This window comes from Zingiber officinale, chromosome 7A, assembly GCF_018446385.1.
Source record: "Zingiber officinale cultivar Zhangliang chromosome 7A, Zo_v1.1, whole genome shotgun sequence".
NCBI lineage: Eukaryota > Viridiplantae > Streptophyta > Magnoliopsida > Zingiberales > Zingiberaceae > Zingiber > Zingiber officinale.
Window position 1 is genome coordinate 117290082 of NC_055998.1, and position 13342 is coordinate 117303423.

At 39.8% G+C, this 13342-nt stretch overlaps 4 protein-coding genes across 6 annotated transcripts; all 4 read left to right on the top strand.

Annotated features, from left to right (window-relative positions):
- The first annotated feature begins 325 nt into the window (after positions 1–325).
- On the top strand, positions 326–1671 carry LOC122000408 (probable calcium-binding protein CML14). The gene is made up of 2 exons (XM_042554820.1): positions 326–440; positions 530–1671. The coding sequence occupies exon 2, from the start codon at positions 1014–1016 to the stop codon at positions 1506–1508; it is 495 nt and encodes a 164-aa protein (XP_042410754.1). The 5' UTR covers positions 326–440; positions 530–1013; the 3' UTR covers positions 1509–1671.
- Positions 1672–2086: 415 nt separating this feature from the next.
- LOC122002179 (glycosyltransferase BC10-like) lies at positions 2087–7195 on the top strand. Its single transcript, XM_042557266.1, has 10 exons — positions 2087–2568; positions 2655–2771; positions 2888–2988; positions 3411–3482; positions 3584–3665; positions 3758–3838; positions 4070–4108; positions 5984–6049; positions 6151–6297; positions 6652–7195. The coding sequence occupies exons 1-10, from the start codon at positions 2299–2301 to the stop codon at positions 6829–6831; spliced, it is 1155 nt and encodes a 384-aa protein (XP_042413200.1). The 5' UTR covers positions 2087–2298; the 3' UTR covers positions 6832–7195.
- Positions 7196–7815: 620 nt separating this feature from the next.
- Positions 7816–11352, top strand: LOC122002181 (uncharacterized membrane protein YuiD-like). 2 transcript variants are annotated; one of them, XM_042557270.1, is made up of 5 exons: positions 7816–8141; positions 8374–8530; positions 9759–9809; positions 10887–10979; positions 11160–11352. In XM_042557270.1, exons 1-5 carry the CDS (start codon positions 7993–7995, stop codon positions 11217–11219), a joined length of 510 nt encoding a protein of 169 aa, XP_042413204.1. In that variant the 5' UTR covers positions 7816–7992; the 3' UTR covers positions 11220–11352. The 2 variants fall into 2 exon arrangements, with proteins under 2 accessions (XP_042413204.1, XP_042413205.1); XM_042557271.1 differs by having other exon boundaries at positions 8374–8512.
- Positions 11353–11486: 134 nt separating this feature from the next.
- Positions 11487–13339, top strand: LOC122002180 (two pore potassium channel c-like). Of its 2 annotated transcripts, none has more exons than XM_042557267.1 (2): positions 11487–12483; positions 12971–13339. In XM_042557267.1, the coding sequence occupies exons 1-2, from the start codon at positions 11534–11536 to the stop codon at positions 13116–13118; spliced, it is 1098 nt and encodes a 365-aa protein (XP_042413201.1). In that variant the 5' UTR covers positions 11487–11533; the 3' UTR covers positions 13119–13339. The 2 variants fall into 2 exon arrangements, with proteins under 2 accessions (XP_042413201.1, XP_042413202.1); XM_042557268.1 differs by having other exon boundaries at positions 12714–13108.
- Positions 13340–13342: the final 3 nt, after the last annotated feature.

The following is a 13342-nucleotide window of genomic DNA, read 5'->3' on the forward strand; positions in this document are numbered from 1 at the left end:
AAAGCTACGAAAAACTGTATTGTTCCGATCACCGAAGCCTAGGCACCCGAGTTTTTAAACGAAGCTCAGGACAAACAAATGTGCTTGCCAATAAGAGTTAATTATATTAATTTTGACAATAGCAATGTATGATAGGATTATATTTGGCTAAAAATTAAGGCGGAATTATGTGCGAAGACATCAGAGGGTTTAATTAAAGAAGAAGCAAGAAAGTAGAAAAGCAAACAAATCCCAAAATTCCAGTAAGTAACCACTTGCCGGCAACACAAGCATCTCTGGATCCATATAAACGACCGGGAAGCTTAATTTTGTAACCAGTTCATGAACAAAAATGAAGAATAATTCGTCTTCCCCGTCTCTCGTCGTCTTCTTCCTTATCGTCGGCATTCTCTCATCGACTGCAATAACTACTGCCAATTCACGGCAAATAAAAACACAAGGTTCGGTTCCCAAATTCTCCTTTAATTGTTCATGTGGCATAGCTTCGATCGACTTGCATAACATATTCCATCTTAACTTTCGTCTCCAGTGCATTTATCGACTCGTGCTGAAGGTAGAGTCGAGGGCATAGCTGTGAAGGGAGATGTTGAAACGGTCGCAAGAGTGTCTCCTTTTACACCGACCCGCAACCGCCACTCCGATGCTCCTTCCCTTAAATATATACAGATATATTATAACAATATAAATTAATATTAAAATGAACTTTAAAACTTATCGACAAAATCTATCCGAATCTTCCAAATTTAGTCCTCAAAAGGGAACTTCAATCTATTTTTTTTCTAAAATTGGCATCGCAATTTGGGACTCCGTCCATTCGTTCCCGTGCCTTTTTTTATTTCCTTTTTTTTTTGTTTTCCAATTTTACCAACTCCACTTTTCGATCCTAACAATTTCGAATTCCGTCTTCCACACCGTCAATTTCAATCCGCCAAAAGAACAATTATTTCTTCCTTTAATTCGATCCGTTCTGTAATTTTTCGAAGTTTTTCTTTATTCCGATCCATCGGAATTTAATGGGCGGCGGTCGGGGGCTGCAGGGGGAGCAACTCCGGCAGCTGCGCAGCATCTTCGACCGCTTCGACATGGACGGAGACGGCAGCCTCACCCACCTGGAGCTCGCCGCCCTGCTCCGCTCCCTCGGCCTGAAGCCCTCCGGCGACCAGATCCACGCGCTGCTGGAGGGGATGGACGCGAACGGCAACGGCGCGGTGGAGTTCGAGGAGCTCGCCGGCGCCATCGCGCCCATCATGACCGAGCAAGCGCTGCTCAACCAGCAGCAACTCCTCGCCGTCTTCAACGCCTTCGACCGCGACGGCAACGGCTACATCTCCGCCGCCGAGCTGGCCCGGTCCATGGCCTGCATGGGCCAGCCCCTCACCTTCAGCGAGCTCAACGACATGATGCGCCAGGCCGACACCGACGGCGACGGCGTCATAAGCTTCTCCGAGTTCGCCGCCGTCATGGCCAAGTCCGCCGTCGAGTTCCTCGGCCTCACCGCCGTCTCGTAGCGCAATCAATTAATCAACGTTCTTAACGATACCTTCGTCGTTAATTACTTAATTAATGGATGTTAGAGTTAATTCGGGTATAAATAATGGTGCCTGGTGGGTTCGGTTGTGTGTATTTTGACTTCAAATGTTTACGTGTAAATTAATTAATTTTATTATATTCCCTTCTCCTCTGTGCTAGCTACTCTCTGTTTAGATTTCAGATGAACTAATTAATGAAGACACTTGAATTAAGTTGGAGGTTGGATCACGAGTTCAGATTTCATGCCGTCTGTGTTGTCCTCCAACTCGTCATCCAACGACATCAAGAACACAAATGGCATGAACTCCATCTGCCACGACTTGTATCATGCTCTTTTAAATTATATTGAAAATTGAATCGACCTCGGAAGAAGTAGCTCGACACGCTTCTTTGTTCCAAGTGTGCGATGAGAGATGAATGATGGATTCTTTTTTTTTTAATTCAGTCACATCGTTTTCGTTCTGCTTTGCGAAATTGAGTTTCTCAAAATGATAAAATATTATTAGATTCTAATTTAGATTTATTACTATTTACAAATCAACTGTCTAACCGACATAGAATTAGGGGATTTAAACGCTCTTGGAGGAAAATATTTGTCAGCAACAAGAGAAGTGGTTCATTTGCGTGCGCTATATATTTATTAGCCAAATCGAAATCCATGGCGGCGTCGACGCAGTGGGAGAGCAAATCGAAGCCGTGTGCTTGATTTTTCAAGGCGTTTTTTTTGGGTTTCTGATTCCGTTTCCTCCGTCGCCGGATCACGACGCGATGAAGAAAAGGGCGTCGCCGCTTTCTGCGTCGTCGCCGTCGTCGGTAGTCTTCTCCCGGGGCAGGCTCTGGCTCGGCCTGCAGCTTATCATTTGGCTGTCCGTGCTTGCGTGCTCGCTCGCGCTCATCCGCATCGCCGCGAGATCGCCGTCTCTGGATGCGGCCGTCGGCGAGGAGACGCCCTTGAGCGGCGGCACCCCTAAGATCGCCTTCCTCTTCCTCTCCCGTTCCCACCTCCCGCTCGATTTTGTTTGGCACGCCTTCTTCCAGGCATCTCCGTCACTAAAAATCTCGCCTTTAGGGGTTTTCTTTCGTTTGCGCGGTTAGAATGAGCTTGCTTTCGATGTGTTGTGCAGAATGCGGAAGAGGAGAAATACTCGATTTACGTACACTCGGAGCCGGGATTTGTGTTCGATAGGACGACGACGAGGTCCCCTTTCTTTTTCGGCCGTCAGATTCCGGATAGCATAAAGGTCTATTGAATTCTCCTAGAATTATAGTTTATCTCCCTTTGTTAATTGCGCCCCTCATTTTTTGGTACTCGGTGAAGAATTATATAAACTGAGCGAGAGGGTTTTTGGGGTGGCAGGTGATTTGGGGCGAGTCCACGATGATCGAAGCAGAGAGGCTGCTTCTTGCTGCAGCCCTCAAGGATCCTGCTAACCAGCGTTTTGCCTTTATTTCTGATAGGTATCTTGTCTTCCTTGAATGTTTTCTGTTTATACATATTTCATACTTGTGTTTTTAATGGATATAGTATTTGTCTTTCATGTTTGAAGCAAAACCTCTTCTATTGAAGGGTTTGCCTCTTATCTAAAAAATGAAGCCCTATTTCCTGTGATCTGTTTTGTTCCAGATATATGTTGCTTATCCCAGCAAGTCTTGTGTTGAATATTTACATGTGGTTTAGTTCATTCAATTATCTTGTGTCAATCCAGTAATCCCTCTTTTGATTTATGATATCCGAGCAATTAAAAACACACTGAGTCAATTTTTTCCCTGTTGTTAGCTATTTTTCATCTTCTTCAAATTGCTTTATATTATATTGGTTTGAATCCACTTTGGTTGATCACGACAGACTGGATCTCTGATTCATTTCGTCTGTATTGCAGCTGTGTACCTCTTTACAACTTCAGCTACATATATAACTATGTGATATCTTCTCCAAAAAGTTTCGTGGATAGGTAAACAGCTGGAAGGGCATTCTTAGCTTGTTTTATTGTTTTTTTTTTTCATTTTTTTGGAAGAATGTGGTGATGACTAAGCTATATCGTCCTTGTTCTAGCTTTCTTGACAAAAAGGAAGGACGTTATAGTCCAAAAATGTTTCCTACAATACCCAGGGACAGATGGAGAAAAGGTTCTCAGGTATTTTACTTTTAATTGATCGCAAATGTGTCTAGTTGTCGCATCAAAGAAAAACAAATTAGTTTGTATATCTGAATAATTTTTAAATCCAGTGGATAACCTTGGTGAGAAAGCATGCCAAAATTATCGTGGCTGATACCGTTGTTTTTCCAGCATTCAGGAGATTTTGCAAGGTGAGAAGTGACTGTTACATAGAGAAATTTTGGCATTCTTATATATTTTGTGAGCTTAGCTTTGTCTTGTCTGGAGTTATTTGCAAGCTGAATTGGCTACCTTAGAGAATAATGGGTATGACATACTCTTAGGTTGTCTTTGCTACAAAATCTAAACTATTTGGGATTAATTTGATCGTGTTTATGGATTAGTCAAAATATTTGAAGCCTCTTATTGTGATCATTTTGCAGCGCCTGAGTGGAGGAGCACTTGGAGGAAAACAGAAAAATGTGAGTAGCTTCATTAGCATTTTAATCAAGTTACCACCTCTTGAAATGAACTCAGGCCTTATTGTGATCATTTTCTTCATGTTTTTCTTTGTATAATATGGTGTTTCATTGTACCACTATCACTTCATTTAACTTATTTAATTCATATTACATCGATGATATATTTGTAAACTTGGTAGGATGTTTTTTTTCACTATTAGCTTAAGTTTGCTCGGTTCATACCTCAAAGTGTTCTTTCCTGCAAATACATGTAGCAAGGATTTGGTTCTTCTGATCGAATACAGAAACTCTAGTTGGAACATGTAATCTCATTTATCATGTTGACTATTCAACATGAATTCTGTATTAAATGTATATTTGAGCTTAAAAATGGATTCAATTTTATGAAGATGCTAAAATTTATCCCTGAAAAGAAAAACAGAATGCTGAAAATATTTTATTTCAAAGCACAGATCAGATTTGGCTTCCTAAGAAGGATAGTGCAAACACATTAGGTATGATTCCTCTTAATTGAGATTTCTTCAACACAATAGTTACTAGCGGCGTCTCTCTAAATTTTAATTAAATTATAAACATTGAGGGAATTTCTTGGTATTTCCATAAGCAACCATTATTGTGCTGCTTTCTTAGAAGCTAAAAACTTAATCCTCGAAGTTGGAGCCTATATCATAATGGAAGTCAGCCCTAAGAAGCGATCATCCCTTTTCCCCTTCCTTTTTGTCTCCTTCTCCATTAGAGGGGATTTGTGTTTCTATCAACATTCAGATGAAATGAACTGAGCATTAAGTTGCTCTCTCAGGAGACTGCTTATGCTGGAATTGTGTGAGCTTTAGAGAAGCTTCTCAAATTAATAGGAAATTTGAGCACTGATCATACATCTTCATTGTGGATTGAGATTGCTAACAATATTCTCAACTGTGGGGATGCTGGTTAGGTTTGACATGATGCATGCACAATCAAGAAATATTTAGGTTTAAAGTTAACAAAAGACTTGACAAGAAAAAGACAGGTTTGGGGAAATAACCTCAATATACGTGTTGAATTGCACGAAAAATCTCAATATGCTATCTTATGGAAGAATAATCATAGTTTTATGGCTTGTTTCTTGCTATCTTCTAAATGGAAGTGTATAGTTGAATAATGTTATGGCACAACAACATTGATCTTATGTGTATTTAGGTAGGAAATCTGAAGTCTCCTTTGTCTTGTCCATTAATTGTAACATGTTCTCAGGGAAAAACAGAACAAGCTTCACAATTTTTCAATATTTCATGATTTTGTAGTAAAAAGAGTTTTGCAACTGTTCCGATATATTCAAGTGACTTAAAATTATGGTCTCTTTTATTTTCCGCCTCTGTCACTGTATAACTAAGATATGGCCGGAAGATACTGTTTTGCAAAATGAGAGTCAAAACAATATAAGATTTGATACTCATCTTAGATATTGACTGACACTCAACACCCTATTGATCATGTGTAAAAACTTTGAAATGACCATGTCCAACACTTGGATCTACACCCATGGTGTCAATACTGACACTGAGTGCAAGGAAAATAGAATGCGAGTAAAAGTGGTACTAGACAAAAGTTTCAAGTAAAGATGGAAGCTTACCAGTGCAAACTGAAAATTCTTCTTCTTTTTAACTAGAGTTCTCTTATTTACTGTCACTTTTTGTTTACGTTGGCTAGCATTGTATAGGTTTGGTTATACATTTCTGTTATATAGGCTTTTTGTGCGTTCGAGTTGCTTATTTGTGATATCACTTAAATCTCTTCTTCTCCATATTCAATTGGAAGTGGAAATTGCTTTTTCTACTGGTGTTATAAAACAATGAATCTTTTTTCAGTATTAATCTTTAGTTTATACATGTGCAGAAAGAAGCAACAAAGAAGGAACATGATTGTATACCAGACGAACACTATGTCCAAACATTATTCTCTGTAAAGACTATGTTATACTTATGAAGTTAATTTGTTAATATCTCAGTTCCTGTGTTTGTCATGTTGTTTTTTCATGATCTGATTGTTCTATCTTTTTGTAGATGAGTCAACTTGATGATGAGTTGGAGAGAAGAACTTTAACATATACTTCATGGAACCAATCTATTGATGCAAAGGACAAACGAAGTTGGCACCCTAAGACATTTGAATTTGCTGACGCGAGTCCACAACATATTACAGAAATAAAGGTCAGTTACTATCGATTATTTCTAATTACTAAGCTTGTTTGCACAAGCTTTTGTCTAACTCTAGGTTGTTAAATGTGTTGCTTATACTATTTAGTGTCGTTCACCAGCCTAAAATTACTGCCTTTTGGCATTACCCAGAGACTCCTTAAAGCCAATGAATCACTCTATCTTAAGAATGTGCCACGAGGATTGTCATACTTTAAATTGCTAGAAGCATGACCCTTTGTCTCCAATAGATCCGATAAAATCTACTACTTCACCTCCCATTTGAGCTAATTATTTTGATTTCTCAAGAACTAGCTACAAGTTCCTTTTCCCTTAACTGAAGAGTCTTTTTTCCCCCATATTTTGCAGGGTATCAATCATGTATACTACGAGACGGAGTATCGCACAGAGTGGTGTCAATGCAATGCTACTTTTGTTCCTTGTTTCTTGTTTGCTAGGAAGTTTTCGAGGGGTGCTGCTATGCGCATTCTCAACGATGGTCTCGTGGGTCCCTTCGACGCTGGTTCTTTATTTTTTCCCGACTCGTAATTTTACCTCTATGGATAGCTCAATAGTTGCAGAAGCACGGGTATTGATCATTCAATCAGATGCATTCAGATTATCCGATAATTGATCCGACTCGCAAAGTCCAAATGAAATAAGAACCTGAAATCATCGAAATTGACTACGGATGCAGATTTGTACAGAACAAAACACAGTGCATTTCAATCGGCAAGATTCTGACTCCTCTTGTAATTGTTAGCTTATAGGGAAAATTTATCGAGGGATGATACAATGTTCTAAATGAAGAACTCTATTGTGGCTTACACTTGAGCCACCAGTTTTCATATTTTGTTTTAGTAATTTTCATACTTTCTGATACGACGTTACTGAAATGGTGAATGTTGATAAAGTGGGTGACTAGATGTGAACGCTTGAATAATTGGTGAAGTTGGTACACAAAGTTGGGAGGATTAAATATCTTTCCATTTAGGAAGTCATTCGGTACATAATTTATCTTTTTATCTTATTACGGGTTTCCATTTAGGAGGCCATTCGGTACATAATTTATATCTTCTTATCTTACTATGGGGCGGGAGATGAAGAATAGTTTTACGGTGAGCGAAATCATATTTTACTTCGTCGAGACAGAAGAAGTGCAATGTAGTATGACAAAGGTTTTTGACGGAGGAGAGGATAATCGAAAAGAAAGTTCAAACAAACACCAAAAAGGACACACAAAGAACAAACTAAGCAAATAGCAGACATCAAGGGAATAAAATCTAGGAAGGTTTAATCAAAAAAGAATAAACAAAGAAGGAAAGATATAAGCCAAGAACGAACTATTTTAACAACCAATTAAAAAGATAGAAATAATTTAATGGAAAAAGAGATATCAAAAGGACCAAATTTTTAGTTGATTAACTTCCAATAATGTTAATTAGGAGATCAGATTCTAAAAATCAAAATAATTTCCTTAATTTTAATGTCTCTCTGTATATAAATAATAATAAATTTAATGATTTAGGAGGCTACATCTCCCCTGCAGGCCAGGTTAGGGTTTTGGTTGGACTTTTGGCTTTTCAGGATTCCATCCCTCGCCGCGGTGGACGGAGCTTGCCATCGAAGGGCGAAACGAATTAACCATCAATCCATCCGTCACATACCGCCGATCCCCACTCTAGCTTCCTAATCGAGAGAGAAGACGAGATGGATGAGGTGTTGACCTACGCCGATGTGGCAGTGTCGAACGCGTCGGTGGTGCACGGCTCCTCGCCGCCGATGTCCTCTAATCTCCCCCTCGTCTCCGCAGTCCTCGCCTTCTCGGTCGCTCAATTCCTCAAGCTCTTCACCACCTGGTTCGTCCTTTGCCATTCAAAAGTTCCAATTTTTGTATTCCATATGTTCCTAGTTTCTCAGGTCTTTTGCCTAATACATCTGTATTAGTTACCTTCGATATATTGTGAAGCAAATGCACAGCCAAAATATGGACTTTTTTTTGTCTTTCTGGAAGTTTATGTATTGCTTTTGCATCTCACTTTCAATATTTGCTCCTTGGTGGTCTTTCACAAACTCATTCTATAAATGCAGGTACAAGGATAGAAGATGGGATTCCAGGAGGTTGCTTGGTTCAGGTGGAATGCCTTCCTCGCATTCAGCTACGGTGGTAGCTCTTGCGGTGGCTGTAGGTCTACAAGAAGGGATAGACAGCACTACATTCGCTCTTGCTGTAATTTTAGCATCCATTGTATGCACAATTTCTTTGGATTCTGCACGCTTTCTGTTTCATTAATTGATTATATCCTGGCTGATTACTTGTATCTTGAACTATATGACTTTTAAAATACTCAGGCAGAATCTGTCTTTCTTAATTGATTGGGGATTGGACCTTACGTCTTATCATAGATCTGGATAACCTTCTACTCAGTAATAACCTTTATTGATATTTGATTTGTTAGGGCAATATTCTGTTAGTTAGGGAGTCAGAGCTATATAATTTTTCTTGTTTTCTAGTTCCATGATTAAGCAACACTTGGGTAGAGGGTATGGACAGAATTCCACATCACCTTGCTATGTTCAATTCCTAGTGGAATTTCTAATCCTCATCTATTTGGACAGATATATGATAACTTGTAAAGTTTTTATGCTTAAATTAGGCACAAACCTAAGTTTTGGCTAACCTTGATAGTATCTCTAAATTTATGTGACTATTAGTAATTTCCCTGTATATTGTTAGTTTCTGTGTTTTCCCTTTCAAATTTAATTTAGCATATATATCATGCAAAGTTCCTAAAGTTGTGAATATTGATGTTGATCTGTGAGTGAAAAATTCTAATTAAGTATACTTGCAAATGAACATAAGTGTGGCCTTAGATTTTATGAAATAAGAAGCATTTTAGTATATCCAATGATATTAAGTTTATATTTTTAGTGTTCTTTGTTAATAAATGTTGACAGGAATATATGAGGTCCTAACCTGTTATCCCTTTTTGTTCTTACACAGAATCCTATGCAATAAAATGAGTTTTTCACCTAGATGCTAGAGCCCATCCATAGTTTTAGCTAGCTAGTTGCTTCTTAGACAACAGACATGTCTTCTGTTTATCTTTTCCTGCAGTGCAATATATCTTTTCAGCAGCTTTTACATGACTGCATCTCTATCATGAACTGTTTTTTTGGGACAAATTTTCTCAATTGTCAAAAGTATTTTCTTATGTTTGAAGTTTTCTTCTTTTTGTGTCTTTGGCTCAAATATATATTTGTTTTTTTTTGTCTCATGGTGAGGGCTTACTATTTCATGGCATATTTTCCCAGATCTTTCTTTCGCTGTCTACATTTCAACTCATGCTGATATTATGATATTTGCTCATTGATGTTTGAACTTGATGTTGTCAAACTTCATTAGTATTTGATGCATGCAACATCAGAATGTCCCACACATATAAGTTGCTATCTAAATTATTGGATGGTTTCAGGTAATGTATGATGCATCAGGAATCAGATTGCATGCTGGTCGGCAAGCTGAGGTAAGCCTAATAAAGAAGCATGCATTTGATTTGTGTGGATACCAAATTGTTTTCTGTTTTCTTAGAAAGGTGTTCGTTTCCCAATATTTGTGATAGTAACTTTTTCTTGTTTTAGGGGAAGATCTAACAAGCATCCTGTTTGTTGAAAATAAATTGTACTGTATAGAGAAGTCATGAAAAGTGTTAGGAAATAGTTTATTTTCTTTTAATTTTTTGAATTTTATAAAAATGACAAAACTATTTCTGTAGGCGAAGTTTGTGTGTACTAATTTATTTCAAAGCATGCCAAATATTCATGTGTTATGTTGCATGTTAAGTTTTCGATTTTTTTTCATCTTGTCAAGCTGTGAATAGGATACGTGTTAACTTATTTCAGATATACACTGGTCATTGACTCATGCTATCTTGTTCTGTTTATCTGATGAAATGTAGAATGAGTCACCTAATTATCTTATCATTGAGGATTTGTCCAGATGATATATAGATCTTAAAGTATTCCCAAATCCATGGTTTTGCATAATATGTGCTGGCTACCCTAGCATGATCCATAGCCTCTTGATACTTGGTTTCAGTGAGTTCACCTCTATATTGCCTGTTGACTGTTGTGGTTTTGTGGTTGCCGCTTGCAAATTGTTTACATATGACAGTGCCTTAATTCTCTCATGCTGTTAAGCATGAGGTTGCGCTATAGATTCTTGCTCAAGTCTCTTCAATACTTGTTTTTTTATTTGAAATGTGCTAGATAACATTTTTTTGCTAATCTTAATTCAATTAATTGTCATTCTTGTAGAACTTTGTGAACTGTTTGGTAGAAATCATAAGTTATGAAGTATATTACAAGACTATTGCATTTTCTCCTTCCTCACGTTCGAAATCTCCCCCCTTGCTCTACATGATTGACCCGTTCTTATTTTATGAAACGTCAAGTGTATACGGTCTTTGTTATTTTGATACGTGACTTTTAAAACATCACATGTATCTGGCCTTTTTCTATTCATTTAATAAACCTTATTGGCGTTGTGAATTACTGAAAAAGAAAATCTAATAACTTTTCTTTCTGTGTGGCCATTTATGCAGCTGCTGAATCAAATAGTATGTGAGCTACCACCAGAGCATCCTGTATCCAACTACAGGCCTTTACATGAACTTCTTGGACACACGAAACTCCAGGTACTCTGCATGTACATGCAATTTCATAGTGCAAGTAAATTTTCTCTATGGCAACTCACATCAGACTTTTTCACTCCTTATAAGAATCTATTCGGTCCTTAAATTTTGATCTGCTAGCAAAGCTATTAGGTTCATCTCTTGAGAAGCTGGCTTTTGTAATGACACGAGTTCTCGACACAGGTTTCTGCAGGGGCCCTGCTTGGTTGCATAGTAGCCTACCTCCTGAGAAGCTCCGTTTAAGCTCGCTGGGTCCTTAAGGCTGATTTGAAGGAACCGAAACAGACCTTAAAACATACAGAAATATTCTTCACTGCATCCTTTGTTCATAGATTTTTGTACTTACAATTTCATTTATAATGCTTATGAATATCTATATCTTTGTGTTCAGAAATATAGCAAAACGGTCAATGGTTATCTAAAACATTTGACTAGTAGTCTTCCATTATCACACTGATTGTTAGTAATACCTGTTGCTCAACTACTCTTCGTATCTAAACGTCAACTTAACTGTAAATCTTGTTTCAAAATCGAAGCTTTATGGCTCTCCTGCGTCAATGGATTCTATTACTCTTCCTCCGACAAACACTTGTGCTGAATCCTCTGTTCATGTTGTCCTTCATGACGACGCCAATCACCTTTCAAATAATCACCTTTCAAATCCGCTTCTTGATCCGCACTTTCGCAGATCGCATTCTTCTCCATCCATCTTCGAGGATTCCCATGCTCCGTCTTCCCCTGCGATAGATCTCCAACCCATTGCCAGACCTCCTCCGACTGCACTTTCCTTCATGAAGTTTGCTGCCGCCGGCGTAGTCCTGTACGTCTCCGTCGGCGTCGCCGTCTACGCGGCGAGGCACAAGAGCTTCGTCGGCCGCACCACCGGCTCCCCCGTCGTTGATGGTCTCTACTTCACCGTCGTCAGCCTCTGCACCATCGGCTACGGCGACATCGTGCCGGGCACGCGGGCCGCCAAGCTCTTCGCCTGCGCTTTCATCCTCGTCGGATTCGGCTTCATCGACGTCGTGCTCGGCGGTCTGCTTGCGCACGCGCTGGACTGGCAGGAGGAGGCGCTGCTCGCGGCGGTCGACGCCGGCGGCCGCCGCGCCCTTGGCCGCGCGCTCTTCCTGGTGGACGTGCGGAAGCGGCGGATGCGGGTGCGGATCAAGGTTGCGCTCGCGCTGGCGGTGGTGGTCGCCTGCGTCGCCGTCGGGACGGTGGCGGCGCGCGCGCTGGAGGGCCTGTGCTGGGTCGACAGCTTCTATCTTGCGGTGGTGTCGGTGACGACGGTGGGGTACGGGGACTACGCCTTCGGAACGGTGAAGGGGAGGCTGTTCGCGTCGGTTTGGCTTCCGGTGAGCACGCTGGCGGTGGCGAGGGCGTTCCTCTACCTGACGGAGATGAGGGTGGAGAAGAGGAACCGGAGGGCTGCGGAGTGGGTGTTGAGCCGGAGGATGACCGCCGGCGACGTCATGGCGGCGGACCTCGACAATGATGGCTCCATAAGGTACAGTTTCGGAGCTATACAATGCCTCGTTGCCATTAAAATCTTTCCCAACAAAAAAATGACGACAAAATCTGAATCAATTCTCAGTTCGAACAGAAACGGTCAAGCCGAATCGAAAATTTTATATTTACTAAAAAATCATGAAACGCAGAACCATTTTGATTCAATTCCTCAAAAGATCGATGATCTCTCGTGTCTTCATCCTTATTTAGATCTTTTCATTCTTACAGTCGCCTTCTGGTTGGCACATGCACCATGAGAATTCAGATTTATTTAGTAAGAATCTGGACAAACTGAAGCTCATACTCATGCCATTATCCGATAATGAGTTCCGATAGACATGGAGTTAAAAATGGTTCTGCTCCAGAGAATGCAGGATCCTCAAATAGTCGGTCGATGCTAAAAAGATGTTCAATGCGTATTAATACAGCAGTAGTTTGTACAGACACTGTACTTATCATTTTCCATGTTATGTTACTCCCTGCAGTAAATCAGAATACGTGATTTACAAACTCAAGGAAATGGGAAAGATTTCGGAAACTGACATCACGCTCATCTGCAATCAATTCGACAAGCTAGACGCTGGAAAATTTGGAAAGATCACGCTCTCAGATCTCAAAAGGAGTCATCTCTGAAATCGAAACCAGATTTCTGAATTGCGTCTTTGTTATTGCTAGGATGTTCTTGTGTTTATACTTCGATACCACCTGGAAGGAGAACAGAGCCGAAGAGTAAACTTGTAAAGAATAATGGCTAATTCCTTCCAATTAGAAATTAGAATGAAGAAATTTTTACGACTAAAATGCCGTCCAATAAACTGACAGAATAAGTTGAATTATTCAGTATTTTTTTTTTTCGC

What these genes read in the sequence shown, in the direction of transcription:
- LOC122002180 (XM_042557267.1), top strand. Translation starts at nt 11,534, where the DNA reads ATGGATTCTATTACTCTTCCTCCGACAAACACTTGTGCTGAATCCTCT. An exon ending in GACAATGATGGCTCCATAAG is followed by an intron (nt 12,484 to 12,970) that starts GTACAGTTTCGG and finishes TACTCCCTGCAG; the next exon opens with TAAATCAGAATACGTGATTT.
- LOC122000408 (XM_042554820.1), top strand. Translation starts at nt 1,014, where the DNA reads ATGGGCGGCGGTCGGGGGCTGCAGGGGGAGCAACTCCGGCAGCTGCGC.
- LOC122002179 (XM_042557266.1), top strand. Translation starts at nt 2,299, where the DNA reads ATGAAGAAAAGGGCGTCGCCGCTTTCTGCGTCGTCGCCGTCGTCGGTA. An exon ending in TTTGCCTTTATTTCTGATAG is followed by an intron (nt 2,989 to 3,410) that starts GTATCTTGTCTT and finishes TCTGTATTGCAG; the next exon opens with CTGTGTACCTCTTTACAACT. An exon ending in AACATATTACAGAAATAAAG is followed by an intron (nt 6,298 to 6,651) that starts GTCAGTTACTAT and finishes CATATTTTGCAG; the next exon opens with GGTATCAATCATGTATACTA.
- LOC122002181 (XM_042557270.1), top strand. Translation starts at nt 7,993, where the DNA reads ATGGATGAGGTGTTGACCTACGCCGATGTGGCAGTGTCGAACGCGTCG. An exon ending in CTGTAATTTTAGCATCCATT is followed by an intron (nt 8,531 to 9,758) that starts GTATGCACAATT and finishes GGATGGTTTCAG; the next exon opens with GTAATGTATGATGCATCAGG. An exon ending in TTGGACACACGAAACTCCAG is followed by an intron (nt 10,980 to 11,159) that starts GTACTCTGCATG and finishes TTCTCGACACAG; the next exon opens with GTTTCTGCAGGGGCCCTGCT.